The sequence below is a fragment of the Macaca thibetana genome, chromosome 8, assembly GCF_024542745.1.
Source record: "Macaca thibetana thibetana isolate TM-01 chromosome 8, ASM2454274v1, whole genome shotgun sequence".
Classification (NCBI taxonomy): domain Eukaryota; kingdom Metazoa; phylum Chordata; class Mammalia; order Primates; family Cercopithecidae; genus Macaca; species Macaca thibetana.
In genome coordinates, this window is record NC_065585.1 from 133,509,981 (window position 1) to 133,536,989 (window position 27,009).

The window sequence follows — 27,009 nt, forward strand, 5'->3', positions numbered from 1 at the left end:
CAAGGAAAACATCAAATGCACAAGCACCACTGGAATGCAGCGATCTCACAGTACTGCCCCGTCCCTGCACTGGAGAAGCAGAAGACGTGCTGCGAGCCATACAAGTGCCAGCTGTATCCTACTGACAAACTGGAAGACGTACAAAGAAGAAAAAGCAAAGGGCCCAAACGCTTCAAAGAAATGAACAAGTTAAAAAGACAGTATGGGGGATGGAAGGCAGAAGAAAAAAAAACTTTAGCATAATCAAGAACTTCTTCAGAACAAGTCGAAAAGCCTGCAGCATTCAATGCCAGGGAACTCCCTCCCCTGTAACAGAGAATTGCTTTAGGGGGAAGCTCAAGAAGCTGACCGCACCTGGGGAACCGTCACCAAGGAGACAAACTTCTGGGACTTACACACAGCAGGTCACTCATACACTAATGACATTCCCTCAGAGCACTTCACCCCACAGACAAGAACAAGGCTGACATGTATGAAGACAACCTTCACTCTGGAGACATCAATCAAATTTGGATATTCCAGGCCTGGAATAGCTTTGCATTCCACTCCATCATTTATGATGAAAAAGTTGCTTTTTGGGCTTGTTCCCATTTTGGAACTCCTACCTCTTTGCCAGAATCCAGTATCAACAAAAATCTACTGGTTACTCGGCATTCCCAAATCTTCCTAACTGCTTGCTATACCCAACCTTGATTTCCCCGGTAGCCAGGAGTGCACAGAGGGCAGAGGCCCGGAGGAACCAGGCACTCTACTGCTTCTACACCTCACTTCTGTCCCATGGGATCTGGGCGAAGATCTCTGTGAAGGGAATGTGCCAGTCCTCCGAGGTGGGAGATAGGGTGCTCTGCTCAGAAGACTGGGGAATTATATTCCAGGAAAGAACCGAGATATGGATTCTCTTGGGACAACTATCTTTCTTCTCTTTGTTTGCTTCCAGCCCTGACTTCTATTAATATTAGTACACACAGCAAGAAGACTTATTGAAGGGATTTAAGGAAGAAATAAACTAGGACGTATGAGGGCAAAAATAAATTGAACACTAACAACTTCACACTTGCAGGATGACCATGACATTGTGAACTTAAATGTCACACAAAATTAAACCATTTCTGTGGTGGGACTAAATAAATGTTAACGTATTATTAGTAGATTAAAAAAACTTTTTTATTGTGTGAAAAATTTCAAATGTACAAAAATATTAGTGAACCCTAATATTCCTATCAACAATTAACAAAGTTTATCACACTGTTACATCATTGCTTTGTTCTTTGCTAAAGTATTTTAAGGTGAATCCCAGATATCAAGTCATTTCATCCTGAATGCTGCAGTAAAAACCATTAAAAAGTATGGAAATTTCCTTACACAATCACAGTGCCATTAGCACATCTAACCAAACAGATAATAATTTCTTGGCATCTAATACGATCTACAATCAGATTTCCTCGCCAGCTCCGGGTGTCTTTTTATGGTTCAAATCAGCTCATAAATAAGGTCTATAATAGCGTGTGATACTTGTATCTTCTAGGGTTTTTCTAGTTACCACGCCCTATTCTTTCCCACAATCCCATATTTTTTTTTCATTCCACTGACTTGTAGGAATTGGGTCAATTGTCTTGAGTTCTGTCCCATATTTTGGATTTTTGTTTGTTTCCTTCTAAGATTGCATCTCTACAACTTGTATTTTCTGTGAATGAAAAATACTTTTAGAGATTTGATTAGATTTAGCTTCAGCTTTTTGGCAAGAAGAGTTCAGATTTATACTGCATTATGTCAGGAGCACACAAGGTCTGATTGTTCTACCTCTGTGGTACCAAGGCTGAACCATAAACAGTAGGTTCTTTATTAAGCTGAAAAATACTCTTTTTCTGTTGAAAACAGATTTACTATGAAAGTGTATAACTCTTAGTATACACTTTTTTTTAGTATACACTTAGTATATACTTTTTTTTAGTATAACTCTTAGTATAGTGGATAATGTGTCTGGATTTTAGTAGGAAGCAGAAACTTAATAATTCTTTCATAGGGCTATCAATTAAGAAGCAAGGAAATCAACTTGCAATATAAAACTACCCTTGATTCCCATGAGTATTAAAGAAGTTCAAACCAGCTATCATTTTAACTACACCAATGAACTCATAGTTACCTAGTTACCCAGTGAGCAACTACTAATGACCCTGAGCCAGGGCCTATGAAGGGACAAAGGCATGGCTTCTGTCATATGGGTAGAAGAGGAAGACACACTGTTGAAAGGACAGCACGCAAGGCAACAGACGGTAATCAGCAAATTCAGACCAAGGCAGAGCACAGTGAGAGGCAGGATGGAGAAGAGGAAACCTTCCATGAAGATGTCACTGCGGTGTTAGCCGCTGGGGGCAGTGACTCGCATCACCAGAGCCTAGAACAGCGCCTAGCACAGAAGTATTTAATAAAAACCTGCCAAATAAAATAATGAGCCAGAACGTAGTCAGGGTCCTAAAAGAGGCAGCAGCAGACTGGGTGACAGAGCTGGGTGAGAAGAGTCCCGGGAGGTCTGTACCAGGAGCCAGCAAGCATCAGCATCAGGGAAGCAGGTTAGCGTGAGCTGGGCAAGGGTCTGGTGTGTGCATTAAGGGAGCTGCATCTGTCATACACTGGACACTGCTGACATGGGACAGGAACACTGGAGAAGAGCCGATTTTGAGAATAAGCTCTCAAAAATGCTCTGAAAGGATGCCCTGCAAGCAGGAAACAATGGGGCTGCGAAGGCCACTTAGGATTATAATTTTGGGTCATGATGATTAGGAATGGTTTCATTGGAAGGAATGAAAAAGTAGGATGGATGCTGGAGGTGTTAAAAACACAAAATCAGCAGGCCCTGGTGATGTCAAAAGAAAAAAATAAATCGCAGATCACACTTAAGATCCAACAACTCTAGGTAAGTAAGATATCCAATGATAAAAAATGTGCTTAGTGCTTGTACTTTTCCCCCCACAACTCTAGGTATGGGTTTAATCCACTCACCATCATTCTCACAGGAAGTGACCCTGTCTATGCTTTAATCGAAAACTCAAGAAGGACCCAAGAAGACTTGGCTTAACACTACAAAGGGAGCTGCCAACAGACCTCGGACTGAAGTGAAGACTGGTGGCACTCAGCTCATTCCTCTTTTCTCTCCCACATCACAACTATAGTTTCCACTAATCTTTCCCAATAGGGCAGTTATTATTACTAAGAAAGGCAAACCTGCAATAGGTGAGGCCTGTCTCTCCTGGCAGAACACCTCACATTCTTTCTGTGGGAAAGGAAAATGGAGCCAGGGGCAACGTATCTGACCTGGTACAACCTCCTGCAGGGTGTGCTTGGAGGAACCATCCACCAGAGACAGCCTGTTGGCTACAGGAGGCACATGCAAAAGACATCCACGTCAGGGTAATAACGACCAGCATGTATTTATGGAGGCTCAGAGCACTTTCTGCAACCCACCCCATGTTTCAGTAAGATAAGTTAGGAATGGCGTATTTCCATGATATACTTTAGACAACCAGAGTACTTGGAAGATTCATGCTTAACTTGCCGGAAGGGGCCACACTAGTGCTGAGGGGAGGCAGAGCACAGGAAGAGGCCACACTAGTGCTGAGGGGAGGAGGCAGAGCACAGGAAGAGGCCACACTAGTGCTGAGGGGAGGAGGCAGACCACAGTAAGAGGCCACACTAATGCTGAGGGGAGGAGGCAGAGCACAGGAAGAGGCCACACTAGTGCTGAGGGAGAGGCAGAGCACAGGAAGAGGCCACACTAGTGCTGAGGGGAGGAGGACAGAGCACAGGAAGAGGCCACACTAGTGCTGAGGGGAGGAGGACAGAGCACAGGAAGAGGCCACACTAGTGCTGAGGGGAGGAGGACAGAGCACAGGAAGAGGCCACACTAGTGCTGAGGGAGAGGCAGAGCACAGGAAGAGGCCACACTAGTGCTGAGGGGAGGAGGACGGAGCACAGGAAGAGGCCACACTAGTGCTGAGGGAGAGGCAGAACACAGGAAGAGGCCACACTAGTGCTGAGGGGAGGAGGACAGAGCACAGGAAGAGGCCACACTAGTGCTGAGGGGAGGAGGACAGAGCACAGGAAGAGGCCACACTAGTGCTGAGGGGAGGAGGACAGAGCACAGGAAGAGGCCACACTAGTGCTGAGGGAGAGGCAGAACACAGGAAGAGGCCACATTAGTGCTGAGGGGAGGAGGACAGAGCACAGGAAGAGGCCACACTAGTGCTGAGGGGAGAGAGCACAGGAAGAGGCCACACTAGTGCTGAGGGAGAGGCAGAACACAGGAAGAGGCCACACTAGTGCTGAGGGGAGGAGGACAGAGCACAGGAAGAGGCCACACTAGTGCTGAGGGGAGGACAGAGCACAGGAAGAGGCCACACTAGTGCTGAGGGGAGGCAGAGCACAGGAAGAGGCCATACTAGTGCTGAGGGAGAGGCAGAGCACAGGAAGAGGCCACACTAGTGCTGAGGGGAGGAGGACAGAGCACAGGAAGAGGCCACACTAGTGCTGAGGGGAGGAGGACAGAGCACAGGAAGAGGCCACACTAGTGCTGAGGGGAGGAGGACAGAGCACAGGAAGAGGCCACACTAGTGCTGAGGGAGAGGCAGAACACAGGAAGAGGCCACACTAGTGCTGAGGGGAGGAGGACGGAGCACAGGAAGAGGCCACACTAGTGCTGAGGGAGAGGCAGAACACAGGAAGAGGCCACACTAGTGCTGAGGGGAGGAGGACAGAGCACAGGAAGAGGCCACACTAGTGCTGAGGGGAGGAGGACAGAGCACAGGAAGAGGCCACACTAGTGCTGAGGGGAGGAGGACAGAGCACAGGAAGAGGCCACACTAGTGCTGAGGGAGAGGCAGAACACAGGAAGAGGCCACATTAGTGCTGAGGGGAGGAGGACAGAGCACAGGAAGAGGCCACACTAGTGCTGAGGGAGAGGCAGAACACAGGAAGAGGCCACATTAGTGCTGAGGGGAGGAGGACAGAGCACAGGAAGAGGCCACACTAGTGCTGAGGGGAGGAGGACTGAGCACAGGAAGAGGCCACACTAGTGCTGAGGGGAGGACAGAGCACAGGAAGAGGCCACACTAGTGCTGAGGGAGAGGCAGAACACAGGAAGAGGCCACACTAGTGCTGAGGGGAGGAGGACAGAGCACAGGAAGAGGCCACACTAGTGCTGAGGGGAGGACAGAGAACAGGAAGAGGCCACACTAGTGCTGAGGGGAGGACACAGCACAGGAAGAGGCCACACTAGTGCTGAGGGGAGGCAGAGCACAGGAAGAGGCCATACTAGTGCTGAGGGGGAGGTAGACCACAGGAAGAGGCCACACTAGTGCTGAGGGGAGGAGGACAGAGCACAGGAAGAGGCCACACTAGTGCTGAGGGGAGGAGGACAGAGCACAGGAAGAGGCCACACTAGTGCTGAGGGGAGGACAGAGCACTATCTCCTTCACTGCACAGCGGGGGCTTTCTCAGCTTTCTTCAGGCTTGGATCTGACAGGCTGCAGCCAGAGCTCGTGGACGCACGTGTAGGGGAGAGGTCTGCATGAGACCACGGCCCTACTTAAATACAACTCATAAGGATGTCAATCTGAGGAGCAAACATAGTAAGTTTTTGTGTTTTCTGTTTATGTTTTAAAATGGGAATGATGCCAGGGCTAGGATTTGAAAAGAGCAACCACTCCCACCCCTCCCACATCTATTGAGATAAAATAGTTTATAACATTTTGGAATTGATGGATGAGAAAAAGGGTTGTTACACTTTAAAATAAATATTTCTTTTGAATTGAAAGGGTTTTCTCTTACTCTTTCTCCACTCTTTTCCTTCAATAATGATTTGCTGAGCCTAATGACCCAACCACTTTCCTGAGTGGCGAACAGCAGTGTTTCCTCTACAAGAGAAACATGTGAGGCAACAGAAAGTATAATCCCTGGAAAAACTGACCCCCAGAGGTTCCGCCAGCAGGACCTGGGATGCAGCGGAGGGCAGAGGAGGCGCTCCTGACAGCGGGGAGGCCAGGGCATGTAGGAGGACCTCCCTCTTGTCCACCAGAGCCCAGGTCCATGGGCCCAGCGAGATGGCTTCTCTAGAGAAGCCAAGACCCACTGACAGAAAGACCCGCCGACTCTGACATCCGGGGGTTCCCTAAGGAAATGGCCAATTCCCCATCTGAGAAGCCTGCCTCTGCAAACAGCTTCCAACTGGCTCTTCATTAATTGACTGTTAAATCAGAGTGGACAGCAAAGGATCATCGGACTATGTCGGGGAAATCCTTCGTCATGAAGGCAGCAAACCAAAACCAAAAGAAAAGAGGAACTCAGAGGACAAAGACAGAAAAACAATCTACGAATCTGTGAAAAACACAATGCCTCCAGAGGCCGGGTAATATATGGTTGTATCCATGACACAAGAACAGGACATTATTAAAAAACAACAAACAATGAGATAGTAAGACACAGCTCTTCAAAATTAAAAATATGACAGCAAAACTTACCTTATAATAAAAAGGTTGGAAAATAAAAACCAAGAAAATGCCCCCCACCCACCCCCACCAAAGTAGAACAAAGATACAGAAAAATTGGAGACAAAAGGAAAATCTGAGGAGGAATTCAAGATGTCAGTGCAACTACTGGCTTCCTGACAAAACAGAGGGGAAAACAACCCCATCAAAAAGTGGGCAAAGGATATGAATAGACATTTCTCAAAAGAGGACATTCATACAGCCAACAGACACATGAAAAAATGCTCATCATCACTGGCCATCAGAGAAATGCAAATCAAAACCACAATGAGATACCATCTCACACCAGTTAGAATGGCAATCATTAAAAAGTCAGAAAACAACAGGTGCTGGAGAGGATGTGGAGAAATAGGAACACTTTTACACTGTTGGTGGGATTGTAAACTAGTTCAACCATTATGGAAAACAGTATGGCGATTCCTCAAGGATCTAGAACTAGAAGTACCATATGACCCAGCCATCCCATTACTGAGTATATACCCAAAGGATTATAAATCATGCTGCTATAAAGACACATGCACACGTATGTTTATTGCCACACTATTCACAATAGCAAAGACTTGGAATCAACCCAAATGTCCATCAGTGACAGACTGGATTAAGAAAATGTGGCACATATACACCATGGAATACTATGCAGCCATAAAAAAGGATGAGTTTGTGTCCTTTGTAGGGACATGGATGCAGCTGGAAACCATCATTCTCAGCAAACTATCGCAAGAACAGAAAACCAAACACCGCATGTTCTCACTCATAGGTGGGAACTGAACAATGAGATCACTTGGACTCGGGAAGGGGAACATCACACACCGGGGCCTATCACGGGGAGCGGGGAGGGAGGAGGGATTGCATTGGGAGTTATACCTGATGTAAATGACGAGTTGATGGGTGCTGATGAGTTGATGGGTGCAGCACACCAACATGGCACAAGTATACATATGTAACAAACCTGCACGTTATGCACATGTACTCTAGAACTTAAAGTATAATTAAAAGAAAAAAAAAAAACAGAGGGGAAAAAATTATGAAAGAGCTAATTTTCCAGAACTCAAGAAAGGACATGAATCTTCATATTGAAAGTTCTACCAAGTGCCTGGTAAGTAAAAACCCCCAACCAACTCATATTCCCATGAGGTTTTAGAATCTGAACATGTTAAGATTCTAAAACCTCCTGAAAATGAGATAAACAGGTCTGTGCAAAGGACTAAAGTAAGAACTGTAACAATGGCTATCAAAAGACACTAGCTAATACCTTCAAAATGCTGAAGGAAAATGATTTTCAACTCAGAATTCTATACCCAGACCATCTGCCATGGTATTAATAGAGATTTTCAGATCTGGGCCCTTCTCAGAAAGCTGCAGAAGATGAGTGAGGAGACAGAGGAGCTAAAAAGAGCAAGGCTGGGGAAAAGTCCAGGAGGCCAGGGAAGTGGCGGAGCCAGCAACCAGTCCTGAGGGAGCCAGGAGGCAGAAATCTTAGGAGAGGTCTCTTGGGAGACAGATCCAGCCGACAGATGATCTGATGCAGCTGATACTCTGCAAGTTTTATATTAAGAGGCTACCAGAGGGTCTAGAGGGAAAAAAGAAAATCACACAGATATATAGAATGCTTTTGTTTCCCATCAGAAAACCAAAAATTGTTACAGGAAATGTTATTATTGCACACTGTTTGGCTTAGCAGGGTACGATATTTACATAGCAATAAAAATATAAACCCCAAATAACAAATTCACTAATTATTATACAATACCATCAGTAGTTTGAGTGGTGTAAAGGCCCAGATCTTAATCTACCAAAATAGAAGTCCACATTTTAAAAATTACAACGTTGAAAAATGTCAATGCAAGTTATTATTCTAAAATATGAAGGTAAATACCAAATAACTGAAGAAGAATTGAAAGTGCTGTAGGGAGGAGGCTTGTGAGGTGAAGTGGCACGGATGACTACAGAATGCTCTTTCTTTAAAAGCTGTTTGGTGGAGCTTAATTTTTTTACAACTAGGTGCATATATTACTTTGATTAAAAAATAACAAGCATTTAACACATACTCTCTTTGTATGAGTCATTGTTCAAATGCTTTACAGGTGATCTCATTTAATTCTGCCTTATAGATGATATTACTATTATCCCTGTTTTAAGATATGAAAATTAAAGTACAGGCCAGGCGCGGTGGCTCAAGCCTGTAATCCCAGCACTTTGGGAGGCCGAGACCGGGGGATCACGAGGTCAGGAGATCGAGACCATCCTGGCTAACCTGGTGAAACCCCGTCTCTACTAAAAAAATACAAAAAAAAACTAGCTGGGCGAGATGGCAGGCGCCTGTAGTCCCGGCTACTCGGGAGGCTGAGGCAGGAGAATGGCATAAACCCGGGAGGCGGAGTTTGCAGTGAGCTGAGATCCAGCCACAGCACTCCAGCCTGGGCGACAGAGCGAGACTCCGTCTCAACAACAAAAAAAAAAAAAAAAAGAAAATTAAAGTACAGAGAGGTTACATGGCGTGTCCAGTAGTACAGTGCTAGCAACTGATGGACCCAGGATTTTAACTCACGCAGTATGGACCAGAATCTGGAGATCTTAACTCGCAAGGAAGCCAGGAAAAGATAATTTCATCTTGGGAAAAACGATCTGATTTTCACCTATTGGTAAACCTAGATACTCAAAACCAATCAGCCTAACTGACATGAATAAGTAGGAAGCATTTATTTTCTCATATCTAAAAATCCTATATTTTTCTATCAACAACACAAAAACACAGCCTAAACAGCAAGAGCAGCAGAAAAGGAAAAGTTGGAAAAAAAAATTGCAGTCACACAAACTGTAGTTAAAAAATGACTAAGTTTCCTTGATATATGAATTTCTCGGAAAACCATTTATCAACAGCCTGTTTCTCTCTAGCAGAGTCCCTCAAGCCGAGAGCCATGTCATTCCCCTTTGACTGATTAATTAGCCAATCAGGGGACATTTTTCATTGTGAGATATGATGGTTTATTTCAGCTAATGCTTGGTCTCTAATGGCGACACATTAAAGCCAACTCGGCTATTTCAGCCTTGTGGAGTGACCAAAAGGAAAGAACAGAAGATAAATCAAAAGAGCTCCCTTCAGTTCCCCTTCAGTCCTTAACAAAACCCCTAAGGAGCAAGTGGCTGGAGGGAAGGTCCTCTACCAATAAAAAGAAAAAACAAGTAAAAGAAAGGCACACATGTCTTCGAGCCAAAGAGTAGCCTTCCTGCTTCTGAAGAGCAATAATTTATCTGTTGATTTACAGACCACTGATAGAACAGGCCCCCAAAAGTCAATACCTAGCTCCTCTTCCTTTTATCAAAAGCTGTGCTCAATAGAAAATCTAGCTCTGTAATGCTTCTTACTCACGGGGCTGATTTTCCCTGCACTCTGAATTGGAAGAGGCTGTGAGTAATCCACCTCAAGCACTATTCACACCAAAGTCACTCCCCCAGCCAATATCCCACTGCACTGCAGGTTCTCTAAGCTTCTTACCTGTCCCTATGCTGTGAGGGCACTGAAAACACAAAGAAGTAGAAGTTCAAGAGGAGGACAGATGGGAATATTCACATATCCAGGACAAGAAGCACATCTTCAACACGTCCACTGACAATAGTCACCAAGGCGGGTCTAAGGAGCTGGTCTTTGCTATGCAGTCACACACTTTATCATCACCATCCTCATTCATCATTCTAATTTTATGAATCTTGGAAGCTGTGTTAGTCTGTTTTTGTGCTGCTATAAAGAAATACCTGAGGCTGGGTAATTTATAAAGTAAAGAGGTTTGATTTTGGCTCACAGTTCCGCAGGTTGCAAGAGGTGTGCCACTGGCATCTGCTCCTGGCGAGGCCTTGGGAAGCTTCCAATCATGGTGGAAGGAGAAGGGGGAGCCAGCCCATCACATGGCGAGATGGCAGGAGGAGGTGCCAGGCTCTTAAACAACCAGATCTCATGTGAACTAAGAGAACTCATTCATTACCATGAGGATATCAAGTCATGTGTGAGGGATCCGTCCCTACAACCCAAACACCTCCCACCGGGCCACACCTCCGACACTGGGGATGACAATCCAGCATGGGGTTTGGAGGGGACACACCTCCAAACCATATCAGAAGCCTTCAGACAAGACACCACTGTTTCCTTCCTTCCCAACTGATTTAACGATGACTTCCACATGGCTAGTTATACTCCGGGACACCACTGGCATTTGTGTTTGAGGCCAGGACGAGTCATGGCTCATGCTGCTTCTGCCTTTTGATGCCTTGTCCAGCGAGAGAACTGCCACCCTTCAGGCCTAGCTCAATTTCCAATTCTTCTGTGTGTCTATGTCTCCTGACAGACTCAGTGAGCATTAGCAGCTCCCTGCCTTTGCCCCCACATGTTTAAGGCATATTTCAACAAATGAATTCAATTCAGCAAGAACCTTACTGAGAACCCACTCCATGCCAGGCATAGTTCTAGATACGAGGAAATATAAAAATTCCTGCCCTTACGGAGATCCCAGCCTCCTGAGGGAAGGTAGGCAGTCAACTAGGGAACCACCGAGCCTGTCAGCGGGCGCTCACTACTGTGAAGGAAAACAAGTGACCAAGGTCTGTACTTCCACCCAAAACTGCAGAGAACATGGCATTAGAAGGTTATTGCCTTAGTCATTACTTATCTTCAACATCAATTAAACAAAATTGATGCGTTAGGAAGTCCTGTGCCATTGCCGTAATGGCAAAACGGCGGGCAGGAGTCACTTCACTAGAGGACTTTGAGAAGGACGTGCTTCTCAGCAATGACCCCGTTTACTCAGTAGGTTTATACCAAATATTGTGACTATGCACACATAGATATAATTTTCTCAGTTCTAAAGGATGTTTCACAGAAATTATTACTGGCTATTTTAAACTGTGAGAGTGTTGATGCTGACTGTGATGACGGTGGTCTCAGCAGCAGCAGCTAACTAAGAGTTTTACGTGGCTTATCATTTAATCTTCCCTGGATCTTTTATTATCCCCATTTACAAATGAAGCAGCTGGGGCTCAGAGAGGTTAAATAACTTGCCCCAAATCACGCAGTCTTCAAACTACTCTTGGGCTCAAAGGCAGGCATATGAAACTCTCAAGTGCCTATTCACAACACTATATGGCCCTGAGTGAGTTGCCCTTTAGAAGAAACCAGAGTAGAACATTCATTAGATGACCTGATTTCCTCCTTCTACTGGCTCAGATGGTTCTACCAGGTATATATGTTTGATACCAGGTATCAATGTCTAATCACAGAACCACAGGAAGACAAATCCTGAGACAGCCATTTCAGTTATCTACACAACAAACCATCCTGACACTCAGTGGCTTCAAACATAACAGCCATTTCCCTGTTCACCCTATTTCTGTGGGTTAGCAATTAAGAAGGGCTGGGCTGGGCAACCCTGGCTCAGGGTCTCTCACGCGGATATTGTCAAAAGGTGGGAAGAGCCGGCAGACCCAGGAGCTGGCCAGGCACACTCAGGGAGCCTGCATAACTTACTGCTCATGGTCTCTCCATGGGGGCTTGCCTGGGCACTGGGCCTCCTCACAGCTTGGGGCTCGGGGCAGCTGGACTATTTACATGAAAGCTTCAAGAGCAAGTTTTCCAGCCAATGAGGCCTCAGAAGTCACCTGGCACCCTACTGCTAGACTGTCTTGGCTACAAGCAAGTTCCAGGCCTGCCCAGGTAGAGGGGAGGGGACCAGACTCCACCGCCTAGTGCGGAGGCAGTACGGGCCCACCTAGAAGAGCATGTGGAATGGGAGGTATCGCTGACGCCATCTTTGGAAAACAGAATCTGCTACACAAACATATAACTCAAGACTCATTTATAGATATCTGAGTTTACAGATAAAATAGGAACACCCTACCCAAGGTGAAAGTAACTTCGCCTTGATACTCCACAGTTCCAGTTGCTCTTTCAAGTCTTGAATCTGCTAAGACAGATGACTTGCTATTTTACCTAAAGTCTATTTGATCTCTTGTTTGCACACATCAAGACCCTTTCACATTCGTCTACTGGATAAACGGCGTAAGTAGATAAAGCCAAAATTGCTCAAGTATGTAAGAATCAAGAATCCAAGTAATGTTCTCTTCTTTGTTGTCGAGGAAAACGTAAAACTTCAAGTCTTAAACCTGCCAGCACCGTTTCAAATGGGATCATTTCACATCTTCTCTTTACTCCAGAATGAGAGAAGGACAGAACTGGAAGGGCTTGAATGCATTTAGCTGGGACTCTTGCCTGGTACCAGAACCTGCACAGGGCACTCCCAGGAGGCGTGCACTGTGCCCAGCGGCTCTGCCAGCCCATGCAGGCTGCTTCCTTTTCCTGAGTTGTTACCTTTCTATGAATTTCATCAGTCAGTGCTAGTTCTTCCTTTGTCCAAACTGTCACCCTGGTAACTATACCCAATTCTTCCATCTGTTTCTGTACATAACATGCTTTCCAGGCGCCATTGTCCCTGAAGGCCATTCTCTGAATGTACTCTTTGAAAACATGACCCCCAGGTCCCCAAAGAGCTGTTAAAGCACAGTCACTTGTGAGGAACACAAGTTACAAGTCTGTTGCTTTCAGCAAGTGGGCACAGCCTCCCTGGCACAGCCCAGCCTGCACTCAGGACAGGTGCCACAGGATATAATTTGGCTTAGGTTAAACTTATGGTCAGGATACATGTCCTACCTTCTAACTAATTTTCATCTAGCTGCTACCAAGTTAGATCTTTCTAGAACTAAATGAGACTGTACGTATCTTCATAAACTTTCACCTTAAAGCAGTGAAAATGTTTTGGCCAACTGTCCCAGCTAAAAGAGATCATTTTGAATCAGGATTCTGTTATCAATGGTCAAAACGATGACAAGAATTACTAAGGTCATCACTGTTGGGAAAAAGTGAATTTTGGAACTCAAGTGTATTATTTGTCTTGTTTGTGGGCTTATATTTCTCCCTAACTAAAAGGTTTTTAATTAAAAGATTACTTTGGTGTCCAGATGTGGAGCAGGGGGAGGGTGGGCAGAGCGATGGGTACAGGAAGGGGGATTCCATGCAAAGCCCTCATGAAACTCACCTAACCATAAACATTGGGTATCAGTATAAAAATTCAAAACAAAAGGAGAAATGCCCTTCAATTAAAAGGCACTTGAAAAATTAAGGCAATAAAGACTCTTCTCAATGATCTTCTCCATGAGGAACTTAAGGCATTGAATCCAACCAGAAAAATGAATGGTCCAAGATACCTCATGAATTCCACCAAGCAAAACAGAAGCGTCTGCTTGGAATTCGTTTTCAGACTGGATAATCAGCAAGCAATGGGGAAAAAAGGGGGACTGACAAAGAGAAGTGAGAAAGGAATACAAACTGCAAAGAAGTCATGCTTTGCTTCAAAAAGCAAAAGTCAGCAGAAGAATTTCAAAGAAAATGATTATTGATTTGGTATCCTGGGAGAGTGTAACTCTCATGAGGGTTCTAATTCAATCAGGCTAGAGAGGTGAAGAAATGGACAATTATTTCGCCAGGAGCCCATGCCAGAAGCATGCTAAACAGAGAAACGAAGTGAGAATGCTGGTGACACATTCTCCATCCTCACTCCGGTTTCGGAGTATTTTCTCTAGTGATAAGGCTCAATCCGGAAATGAGCTGGAGAGAGGAAGGAAACTGGGAAGGTGGGGGAGGGAAAAAAATGAGAGAGGAAAAAAAAAAGAGTAGCAGGAAGTTCAACCAGATAGGAACTGATGGAATTTGTTTTTCAGTGTCTCCAACTTCAAATTGCAAACCAAGTGAGAAAAGACACACACTTATGTACACAGGCCCTGGCAGGCACTGGCCAGCACAAGTACTGCCGCAGGTCCCAAGGGGCCCTGGGAATCTCAATTCATTATCTTCGATCATTTCTTTGTCTCCATAGAAAGTGCATACATCTCCAATTTAGGTGCACTCCAAACCAGAGTTATTATCTTCCAATCAATATACAACAAAGATGGTGGGAAAAGGAAGAACTTGGAAATTAGAAATGTGCAACCAGCCGTCCCCACACAGAACAGTTTATGAGAAGTTTTCTGAGCAATTGGCAGTTCATGATGATCTTTCACCATTGAAGCCAGTACTTCTGAATAGAAGGATTCAGCGGGGAAACAGCACCTCCTGACAACTTCTGTGTCTGGAGGAAGTACTAAGCACCAATAAAGTTAGAGGAGAGTCCTTCAAGCAATAGGAATGCTTTATCTTCTGAGCAAAGAAAAACAGCCAGAGCTGTGAAAAACTATTCCAGAGTGAAATGCAAGGTCTGAAAGCCAGTTTCTGGCAAACTGGGTTGATTTTTAAAAACATAAAATGGTGTGAGCGAACATTTATTCAATAATCCTTTCTCCAGAACCCACAAGTAGATTGTGCATGGCGTGCAATGTAGATTATGAATATTTCCTACTCTCAGAGAAGAAATACTTATCGATTAGAACATTTCAAAAGGAAAAGACATTTCAAATATCAATGATGACGCTATACAAACCGTGATTTTTATGGTGACAAAGTCCATTTTTAAAAAGAGATGAATGATGAGGCTTCAACTGACTGAATCCCTACCATGTGCCAGCGACTAGAGCCAGTCGCATGCTAGGGGCCTAGAAATAAGAACACAAATCCTCTCTAAGGTGTTCGCTGGCCAGTGTACGCCACAAATGAAAAAGCCCACATGTAAAACACAGTGAAGCAATTTCTTCTTTTTCTTTGTTTTTTTGAGACAGGGTCTCGCTCTGTTACCCAGGCTGGAGTGCAGTGGCATGATCATAGCTCACTGCAGCCTCAATCTCCTAGACTCAAGCAACCTCCCATCTCCAGCCTCCTGAGTAGCTGAGACTACAGGTGGATGCAACTGAGCCTGGCTAATTTTTAAAAATTTTTTGTAGAGACGGTGTCTCACTACATTGCCCAAGCTGATTTCAAACTCCTGAGCTCAGGCAATCCTCCTGTCTCGGCCTTCCAAAATGTTGGGATTATAGGCGTGAGCCACTGCGCCCAGCTAGCAGTTTCTTCATTAGACACAAAAAGGTCAGAGAGAGGACAGAAAGCATGATTTAAGTTTCATAAACATGTCCTAGAAATCTTGCATTTAGCTTGGATTGTTGCTGTTTCGTTTTGATGTAATTTTCTTTTCATTTCTATACATTATATTCAAAATAATTAAGAGAACACATTCTTCACTTGGCATAGTTTGTTCCACTACACAAACAAAGTTCATTCCTACTATGCTCACAAAGGAATTTTACATTTTAAGTGATTTTTTTTTTTTTGAATGAAGACTTTTAAATGCATAGTCTTAGATTTTAATGCTTCTTTTTGGACCAAGGACATCTTCGAAAATTCCACATTTTGCATGCAATTTAAAGGAGGTCACAAACTTACTACAGTGAGTTTACCCTGAGACACTGCCAACACCATGAGCTCTCCAATACCAGCACGCTACAGATGACAAAACTGTCACAATACCACTTTGTACTTATATATCACTTCACAGTTTAACATACCTCTGAAGTTACTAAGTAATGATTTAATCAATTGGAGTGAACTTTAAAGATGTCAACTGATTTGATCTCTATAAGGAGTTCTCTAAAGACTCATAAAATAGAAAATAACACTGAGCTTGGCTAAGTGCAGGAAGTAGATCATGGAAACGACAACCGGCCTTTAGCACTGGGTAGTGACCCCTGCAGATCTCAGCAGCCTCAGCGTCAAACTGAGAGACCATGTGGTCTGTACACACGATATTCCACTCCTAGTCAGACAATTCTGTCGGCAGCAGTGGTTGCCAGGATCACGGGCAGTGCTGGAAGGGTATGCAACTATGATTGGGGTTAGCATGAAAGAGTTCAGGATCTTCACTGAACTATTAGTTCAGGTGGTAATGAAATAGTTCAGGATCTTCACTGAGATAATAATGGTTACACAATCCACAAATGTGATAAAGGGGCACAGAGCTATATGAGCAGATGGTACCAATGCCCATTTCCTGGTTTCATCATCCTGTACTGCAGTTAGGTAAGATGTAACCACTGGGGAAAACCAGATGAAGGGTACACGGAACCCCTCTACTATCTTTGCAACATCCTGTTAATCTATAAAAAGTTAAGGAAAAAACCCTCATGACTATTAATCAAGGGCTGCAGATGTTTCTTGGATATAAATATATTCAGATCATCCAGTTCAATAGAGAGATGAAAAAATACACAAGCAACACAACATCAATGCTCCACATGCTCAAGTTCTTTCTTAATTCAGCCTCCAGCCCCAACAAGGAAGTCAAGTCATTCCCCAGGCTGGTCCAGACACCTAGTTACATGCTTCTCAACCCTAACAGCTCACCTCTGACTACAGGTAACAAAGAACTTTTGAAATTTAAACCATTATTTTCTACAAAATAGGAACAGCCAATCATTTTCCCACAAAGTTACAATACAGCATCAACCACTGGTGTCTCTGATGAAGCTCAACAGAAGCTGCTAAGGCCTAACTAATCCCCTTCAATGTAGATTTTTTGTTAAAATGTGACAGAGTTCATTAACTTCGGCAGAACTGCGGTATAGGAGAAAGAAGGCTGATTTTGAAATTGGAGGGACACAGATTTAAAGCCCACGTGTGCCATTTTGGAGTGTTCTAACAATTCTCTCTGTGTTTCCGTTTCCTCACTGCTACAGAGGGGATGCTGACGCCTACGTGACAGGATTGCTGCAAGGATGAAATGAGAAAAATCCAGCAGAGGATTTGGCACACAGGTGCTTAATAAAATTGGAATTCTACGATGGCAGTCAGGAGCTATAGAAATTAAAATCAGTAGGCTTCGCTTAATGCAAGGGTGATGCTGTTACCCAAGCCAAGAATGTGGTTAACGCCAAGGTTCTGGAACTCGGGATGCTGAAGACAGATCAGCGTCAGCACCTAACTAGAGCACCCACAGAGCTACTGCTACCTTAACGGCCCGCACTACCATGGTTTCCAGGACTCTGGAGGTAGGTGGCCTCCAGCAACACCTTGGCCTCTGCAATGCCAAATACAAATCCAGGCCGACGCAGCTATGAGAGTCAAGCGAAGCAACAACATGCAGTATTCCCGCCCACTGAAGATGGGAGCTGAAAGAGGTTGTATTTTCAAACAGATCTGATCAAAGGCCTCCTGCCTTTGACTATAAGGGCTGTTGTAACTAACAAGGTAAGGTTTCTTAGCAATAGTCTACTCAAGGAAGGTACCAGTATACTCAATAAAAGCAAACTTAACATATGAAAATCCACATGGATGTCAAAGATAAATTTAGAGGTCATTTTGCTTTATAGAAAGAATATTCTGTTTGTCTTAAATGTGATAACATTTAAATAGATTCTGTTTTCTGCACACATGCGGGCAAACGTCTAATGGAAAATACTGTCTAGGCCCAACCTCCTCAGTGTGGCACACGGGCCAGCAACAGTGTCACCTGGGAGCTCCTCGGATGAGTCCGTGCAGGCTCTCAGCCCCTGCCCAGGCTTCCTGAGTCGGGATCTGCAGTTTGACAAGGAAGCCCTGTGTACATGGCAGGACTTGAGGAGCTCTGTCCTCAGGGTCACTCACGACCCCAAAGCCAGAAGCTCTCAGTACAGCTGCATGGCAGGCTCTCCCTGGGTTCTCAACCCTCGCTCCTTATCGAACGTCAGAATAACTGCTGGAACAGTTGGGGAGGTATTGAAAAAAAATTTTTGTTTAATTTTTCTCTTTTTGTAATACAGATACCTGGGCCCTGACCCAAGATTTAATTTAATCGGTCTTGGGCAGGACCCTGGCATTAGCGTTTGTTTAAAGCTCATTAGGCAATGCCAGGGCAACCTTGCTGAGAACTATGGCTACAGACAGAGAGCAGGGCCTGGTAGAAGACTGCCTCATGAATAGGTAGGACCTAAATTCATCACTGGAAGAAAACACTGAACTGGAAGAGAGAGAAAGATGTGACTAACGGAAATCTTGCACAAAACACCATGTTGCATCAAGGTTGATCATCTCCACACCAACTGGACCAAAAGAGATTTTCCCGGGGGCTAGCGTTAGGGAACTGCTTCTGAAGCTCCTCAAACACAGGTGGGTGTCTCACTTTAACATGACTTAGCCACCAGAGTCAAGTAACACCACATAGTGCTGAAAATCTCAAGGCACCCAACACAAATAAATTCTCAAACAGAAATCTGCCAGAGGATCAGAAACCTCTGATCTCTGACAACTAACAGCTTTCTGCACCAACCACATAAATTCTCTTAAAGTTCTACAAAAGCCGACAAGTAATATTCCCCCCCGCCCCGATCTGTTCAACTGTACCTTTTCAAAGAGGGTGTCCGGGAGGGCAAAGGCTGGGGGTGGTGAGTGGGCGGCAGGGAGAAGAGAGAGGGTCAGTGTGCGGGGATGTGGAAGCACCAGTGCAGAAGGCACCGTGCGCCCCACGGGGCTGGGGAGATGGGGGTTATCTCAAGGTGTGGGAGGGATGTGGAGTTGATGCAAAGGCTCAGGCTGTGATCGTGGGGTAGGGGCAGCTGTTGGGCACACCAAAGGAGATGGAGTGCAAGAGGCACGGGACTGGAATTCCATTGCTTCCTGAGGACACGGAGACAACTGAGTCAAGGAGGAGGGGTTGGAGGGGAGGCTAGGATAAGCCAGAGGCCATGTCCTCAGTGAACAAGGAAGAGTGGCCTAGTCCAGGTCTCACGGTGGGCACTGAGGGCAGAGTTGCAACCAGAAGCCAGCCTGTCTGACCATGGCTCTTTCCAGCAGCCCCTTGTGAAGGGGCAGCCAGCCTGGCGTGATGTCAGAGAGCGTCTCCCTAGTGACCACTGCCTATCCCGTGACTCAGCACAGTCCACACAGGCACCAAAGCCAGGTATCCTTTCCCAGCCTGCTGTTTCCATCTGCTGAGGGTACAGGGGCAGACAAGGGCTAAGATACCAGGGAATTTAGTCCCAATCTGCACAGGGAATCACCAAACAAGACTTCTAACCACTGGTAATTCTGAACTCTCTAAAAATTATTACTATTAAAAATACAAAAAATTAGCCGGGCGCGGTGGCGGGCGCCTGTAGTCCTAGCTACTCAGGAGGCTGAGGCAGGAGAATGGCGTGAACCCAGGAGGCGGAGCTTGCAGTGAGCCGAGATCGCACCACTGCACTCCAGCCTGGGCAACAGCGTGAGACTCCGTCTCAAAAAAAAAAAAAAAAAAAAACAAATATCTACCACCCTAGAAATAAAGATTTCTGTCAGTCTGGAAAAATGCCAGGAATTAATAAACCAAGTCTTCTTTTTTGCTCTCTGGTCACCAAAGGCCCTGGCTAGGAACCAATAAAAGAACATCAGTACAACATACCAGGTTAGCTGAGTAACAGTGGTCACAACCATATGTTCCAGATTTTCTTAGACAATATCAGTTCTAAGTATTTTTAGCCTGTTATCTTCAGAAAACCGTATTTCAAAATCCTAATATATCGCAAACTATATCCAGGGCTGTCTCTTACACTTAAAAACAGCACAAAAAATTCTTTGCAATATTATACAGCCCAATTTAATAATTAGAATGATAAATTATGGAGTTATTCCATTAAGGGTACAATTTAGTCACCCCATCCTTTTCTTCCAGTTGTAAAGCAAAAATATTGAATAATAGCGGAAACACCCCATCGAACCCCCTTACAGATGGTGCTGATCTAGCGCTGTCTCAGATGCTGTTAGAATGGAACAGGCTGGTTCTAGAGAATGAAGGTGACATGCTTCCTCCCACCTCCATTCCAAACGGAGTAACGCAGTTGGAGCAGAACAGACAAAATCCCTCCCTCTTCGGCCATGGAAGAGATATTTTCCCTCCGATTATAACGGCAATGGGTATTCTTCCCCAAGTTTAATCTAGTTCTCACACCAAAACCAAAAGAACAAAAGCCAAAAACCAGGTAACACTCTTTTTCTTAAGATTCCTTATAAAACATTATCTACCCACTAATATTATTAAAGGGATCATATCTAGGGTGTGTATGAAGCCTCCAAATTGTTTTGGAAACTTTGTCGGAAAAGTACTAGTCCTAGATAGAAACAGTCCCATACACAGGTGAAAATCAGACAGTATTAAAGCGGAACACAGACACTGTACTGGGCTTTATACCTCGGGAGTCTTCTTACTCTGTCTTTTCCCAAAAATGCAGTCAAGATCTGTTTTGCTCCGAGATGATAGATCCTTCCCTAGAAAAACAATATGATGCTTTCAGTGAGACCGCTCTTCCTAAAAGAAGGAGCACAGATATGAGTTATGCAGCACCTCAAAGGAAAATGGCTTTTGGGAAAGAAAGAAACAACTTTGTAACTACTGACTTTCTACCCACTGTTTCATTACAACTCTTCCATTAGTAAACAAAATTAATTAAATTTTAAAAACAAGTAAATATTTTAGAACCAGAACTCTTGACATTCACTTAATTATAGAAACAACCCAGAGCATACTGACTGCAAGGAAAGCTAAATTCTACAGCTCACTCTACTCCCGCTATGCCCTCAAGGTGCAATTCCTGGGTCTCTGGGTTCCTCATTTAAAAATAGATCTCATTTGCTTCAGAGACATGAGCTACTTAAAGATTATGAAATGCAGATTAAAAAATACTACTAGATACATAGCTTCAACTCCACATATACACATGAATTCTCGAGAACGTATCATATTTGACATATGGGAGCTTAATAATTAACTCAACAAACAAACATTTTGAAAGAATATATGTAAATAAAAAATACTGTATAAGGGGGACAAGGTTTCAGATTTTTTTTCTTAAAATGTTCTTTACTGCTCTAGCTGTATTGTCTCTAAATAAAAGGCTACATAGGGAGAGCAGGAAATTAAATGGTTCTATGGTTCTTATTTAAAACACTAAACTCTTTAATTTCAAACCCACGAACCAACTAATTTAAAATTCACTTCTTTGAATTTCCACTTCTACCCAATAATCCTCTGTGAGCAGTCGGCCAAATCTATCCCCATTTGTCAACGGCGTGGTGAATGCATTGTAAAATGTGACTACTCCACGGAAAGGCTTGAGGCTCTGGGCGAGGGAGGTTCTGGGTCAGACACAGGAATGTGAGTTTCACACTGGAAGCCGAGTTCCACCATCACAGACTCACTCGTCTTCTTGGTTTCCTGTAGCACACTGACTTGGCAAAGTAATGTCGTGACCCAGAAGGTTCTAGTTCACTGACTATCACTGGGGCACTTAAATATGACATTGCTCAGTGACTCCGTGAAATTAAAAAAACAAAACACCCTTCAATTTAATGCAAAACCAGGTGCCAAAACCAGTTTCCAAGGCAGCAGTACCAGATGAAGTGGCCCAGGCGGTATGACCTGTTCCTCCCAGGAGGGCAGGCTCCCTGGGCTCTGCCTGCTGCTCTCCTTCCTACCTGAGCTTGACACTAAGCCCTCCTGCTTCTCATTTATGATTAAATAGGACCTACACAAAAAGACCCAAGGGAAAACCTACTTAAGAATAGACAAGCACATCACAGATAGCGCAAAAAATGAACCGGGAAAGTGGGGAAGAAAACTGGTTGTAGCGGAAAGAGGTGGACACACTCATCGGAGGTGTAGAGATGTCCTCACAGCTTTGCTGCCAGCACAACCCATTTGCCAAAGCAAAGCACAATTTGTACTTCAGAAGAGGCAGCTGTACTTACTTCAAAATGTGTACTGGCCATCTATCCCTAACCTATCCTCTGGAATACAGACACTCTAGAAAATGCAAATTAAGATCTCTTTTATAGGAATTCGACTAAAAGGAATGCTGGAGGGATTAAGGAAGAGAGGGTATATGCAAGATCACAATTCTAAAATACGATGTCAAAAGACAAACACACAGAGATTCAAAACAGATCTGAAAGTCAAAGGGGAAACTGTCAAGCTGGCAGAGACAGTAAGCTATACCAATGAAGGTGCAATTGTGTCTAAAGTTTTGATGATGGATTCTTGTATCAGAAATTTTTATCCTTTAGCAAAGTTCACTTAAATAAGTGTAGAAACCAGGATTGTTACAGGCTTTGCTCTGGATTTGATCTGGAAAACAAGAACACAGAGGAGAAAGAAGAGTCAGAGACCAGTGGAAAGGAATATAAAAGGTGGATAAAAAGGTGAAGATGGAAGTGACCTTGAGACTGTTACTAATTAATGGTCCTGATGGAAAGCTTATAAACACTAGGAAATTATGGCCACTTGTGAATAAATACCACACATTTAAAACGTATTTAAAAAGCTTATTTGTTTCAATTCTGAATTATGGTCAAATCATACAAAATACTGTTGACAAACTTAGAGAAAACGACAATTAAGAAAACGGGATAGGAAACAGATCTATCTGGATTTGGTTCATCCATTAGTCTTCAATGCATGACATTTGCAGAACCAGTAAGAAAGGCCTCCGAGGGTCAGACTGCAAGTTCCTGCAAGGATGAGCAGGTGCTTTCAGGGAAGAACGCTCTATTTAGGGTCGTTTTAGCTGTTGTCTAATAATCATGATTATCAGTCTCCCAGTCTATCAGAGTAGCTACTGGGAAGGGAGGAAAATTACTGCTATAGTCAGACACATTTACAATACCAAGAAGTCCACATGGGAGGCAACTAAAACTTTTATAGACACGAGAACTTAGGAATCAAGATGATTTGGAACCAGTTTAGCAATAACCCAACAAGCTGTATTAGAACTGAGGCTCGAAAAACCAACTCCGCGGAAAAGCAGAGTTGAGCTGCCAAGAGTAAAGCGGCAAAGGGCGAGGAAAATGTTTGCTAAAATAAAAAACACTTAGGGTTTATATAGGTAGCTTTGATTGTTTAGAAAATTCATTTTCATTATTCAATCAAGAAGGACAAATAAAATGAAATACTTTTATTTTTATTTTTTTTTTAATTGCAAACACACAGGACTGGCAGTCAGCTGAGGGCAGAAGATAAGGGTAACTCCACTAAAAGCCACTGTAAACCAGGAAAGTGAGAAGAGTCAGTGTGGGTGACACAGGTCAGACCCTAATAACCAATAATAAGAGTCAGAATTTTCAAAAAGCCTACAAGGTGCTACTTGATATTTATTTAAATGTCAAAAGAATCAGAAGAGGAAACTGAATGCTCCTCACCACCAGTGTGCGACTGAGGGGCGGGGCTGACTGCGCTGTGAATACCAATTCTGTATTTCCTGACCAGGAAGCTGAGCACCTGAACACCTGAACACGCGTTAGGCATGTCGTTTCCTTGTTTAAGAAGCACATAAAAGAGCCCAAACTCTCACAGGAATAAGAAGTCTGCAAGATTCCCAGGATAAAGCTGCACAATTACAGTTTATGCAACTTTCATCCAACGACTGCATAACTGAGGGGAGGAAGCACTGCTCTCCTGCCAACATCTCACCATTTTCACCAGAAAACCTCAAAAATGGCTTTGTATCGATTGACATTTTCCCCTCTGCAGATATAGCCTCTATCTGCAGACATCTTTTAAATTAAAAAAAAAAACTCACAAACCAAGCTGGAGTTGGGCTTTTAAATAAGCATGGATAAAACCGACTTTTAAAATTATACAATAAATTAGCTCAAGTTAGAATGATAAACTCAGGACCAGGGAAAGGAATAATTATATATCAGAACTAAAAAGATATAACCAGCCAGGTGCAGTGGCTCCCACCTGTAGTCCCAGCACTTTGGGAGGCTAAGGCAGGAGGATCACTTGAGCCCAGAAGGTCAAGTCCGCAGTGAGCTGAGATTGTGCCTCTGTGCTCCAGCCTGGGCAACAGAGTGAGATCCTGTCTCAAAATAAAAATAAAAATAATGATAAAGCCAATATGTAGGCAGTAGCTCTTACCAAGCTATGTAAAATTTCCATCTTCCTGTTTGATTTCCTGGACCATACATGAGTGATAATATGAATCATCCTCATCAACTAAGTGAATGAGTTACTGTCATTATGAGCATGCCCATTGGTGAAAATCTTTATGGTCTATAATGCTGAAAAAGCAAAAGTTCCATAAATGGGTCACTTCTTATAAATCATAAAACAGAACCTACCTTAGAACTTAACAAAATGTATCCACATTTTACAAAAGAGGAAACTGAGTCTGAAGGGAAATGGGTAGGTGACTTGTCTAAGCGAGTAATGGCCAGAGTCAGATTTTCTGTGATCTAAGATAGTGCACCCTAGAGGAAACTTTAAAATAAGCTTGCACCGAGGACTGAAAAGCCAGATGGTAAACCATTCTTTTCTTCACTCCCTGGACTTGTGCTTCCTTCTCTCTTTCCTACATAGGCCCAGTCTGCATGTCCTTCCCGTCTCCACTCCAGCTACTCTCTGCAATCTGACAATAGATCCGGGACTCTGTCTGTTCTGCATACTGACTCCCCCTTCTTCCCAGGCAAGGCTAATAGATACAGAACCATCGCTGGAAGACAGAAAACGAAGGCACAAGTCACCCAGCAGTCTGACAGGGTCACCCAGCAAAGGAGTGGCTTAACTAGAAATAGAAAGCAGATGCTCCCGGCATCCATTAGATTAAAGCAGATTACAGAGGCTTATCCCAGCCTCAGCAAATGCTTCAGATGAAATCATGCATGCAGTCTGGCACCAAAGGAAAATCAGAAGATTCTACCTGTAAAAGTGAAAGCGTAAAATGCTGCCACACCATCCGAAAGTTACAGCTCACTGAGTTTTATTAATTTGCTCTGCAACAGCACCTTCTGTGATCTTGCTTTTTTCTACAGTCTAATGAAAACAGAAGTGCTATTTCAGGGATTGAGTATGAAGTGAGCATTTACCCTCTCCTCAAAAGGACTGAGGGCCAACGAAGCCTATATTCTGATCCGTAGCAGGCTGGGGTGGAGAAGAACCCCAGTCAGAAGGGATACAGGTGACAGCCAAGAAAGTTCCACGTGAGAGAAAGAAGGGATGAAGCGGAAGAGCCACGGCTGCTGATGAGAGAAGGGAGGCCCAGCCTCTCCCTGCACACAAGCCCTGATTCACTCAGCTCTGCCACGGCCTCTCACCTCAACCAAACCCAGTCCTTACTTTTGGGCTCCTGGCCCCAAATGAAAAACATCATCAATACTTCAAAGTAGTGGGAATTCCAGCTCCCACTGCTATCCAGGCTGGTTCTACAAGTTAACAGCTTCCCAGCAATGCCTTGATATGCATGACATTCATAGAAGACCAAAGCAAAGAGATGTGCTTTTCCTGGCATATCGAGGTAAAACACATCCAACCTCCCAGGAAAGAACCACAGGTAGAGACTAGATATGACAGCATCAGCATCATCATCATGCTTCTTATGTATACTATGTAATAAGTAGGTTTCTAATTCATGATACTGTTCTACAGGCAAACAACTGGGGAGTTGATGCGATTAAGTTAAATTGTTTCTTTCCAATGCAAGACCGCCACCTAGTGGCTGAAGAGGACAACCGCATGCACAAATGATTTCACACTGGGAAGGGGCTGGGGAGGTGGTGATGAAGGAATAGGGATTCTCACCCAGTTCTCAAACGGCTTTCTACCCAACTCGGCAATGACCATGGAATGCCTACGCTGTGAAACAGATAAATTACGTGGAATAAAGGGTCAACCAGGGAGTGTGCTTTATCACACTGGAGGTCTCAACATAGAGCATAATTCTCTAACTTGGCATATTAAGAGCTATTTAACACCAACACTCAGCTGTGAAAAAACACAATGCAGCTAAAAATGTTGGGCAGGAAATAAAAATTATTTTCTGACCTAGCTACATAAAGTCCCTTTTTCCTCTAAATATAAGCTGATTCCATTTTTCAGCTCAGCCGCAGGATTTGTTCCCACTCTAAAGCCTAACCTGGATCCCATCTCAAATCTCCCAGATCTGAATTCTAACAAGATCTTCAGGCACACTACGGACAACGTGAAGACTCCAGCACCGTTTCAGAGCAATTCAGTCGGGCTGTCCATAAAGCATGAAGTCACTGTTGGCCAAGAGCTAAAATGCTTCAAGCAACTTAGGACAAACACACAGATTTCAACAAGTAAAGAAATGCTTAATCTTACCTTTTGTGAATTTCATATAGTGAACACGGTTTTTGGAGATTTTGGACTTTTCCTCAAGGCTAAAAGATTTCTTTTCCTTCTTGTCTGAGGAATCTTAAAAAAAAAAGAAGAAAAAAAAATACATTAAAGTCTTTGTAATCCAATCTCATTTATTCTCCTAACAGTGGATAGTCTTTAAAGAAAATTTTAGGAACCATATCATTTATGATTGAACTCTTTCATTTCTTTCCTCTGCAATAGCACCCTTCTGCTGGATCTGTTTTCTTTCTACCGGTCAAATGATTAGAAATATTTCCTTAATTTGCATACTATGGATCAGGCCAAGCTGCCCTCCAGAAATTTAGAAAACCCTTGAGGAAGAAATGAAAACTTGTGTTCACACA

General features: G+C 43.9%; 1 protein-coding gene across 2 annotated transcripts in view; it reads right to left on the reverse strand.

Moving 5' to 3' along the window:
- The window catches only part of PINX1 (PIN2 (TERF1) interacting telomerase inhibitor 1), a 78,406-nt gene that overhangs the window by 38,295 nt on the left and 13,102 nt on the right, over positions 1-27,009 (reverse strand). Inside the window, exons 5-6 of one of the 2 annotated variants that reach the window (XM_050801112.1) lie at positions 26,627-26,719; positions 20,702-20,778 (exon numbers count right to left, since the gene is read on the reverse strand). In XM_050801112.1, coding sequence (XP_050657069.1) covers positions 20,702-20,778; positions 26,627-26,719 — 170 coding nt within the window. The remainder of the gene's footprint in view (positions 1-20,701; positions 20,779-26,626; positions 26,720-27,009) is intronic. The other variant, XM_050801113.1, reaches the window with a different exon arrangement.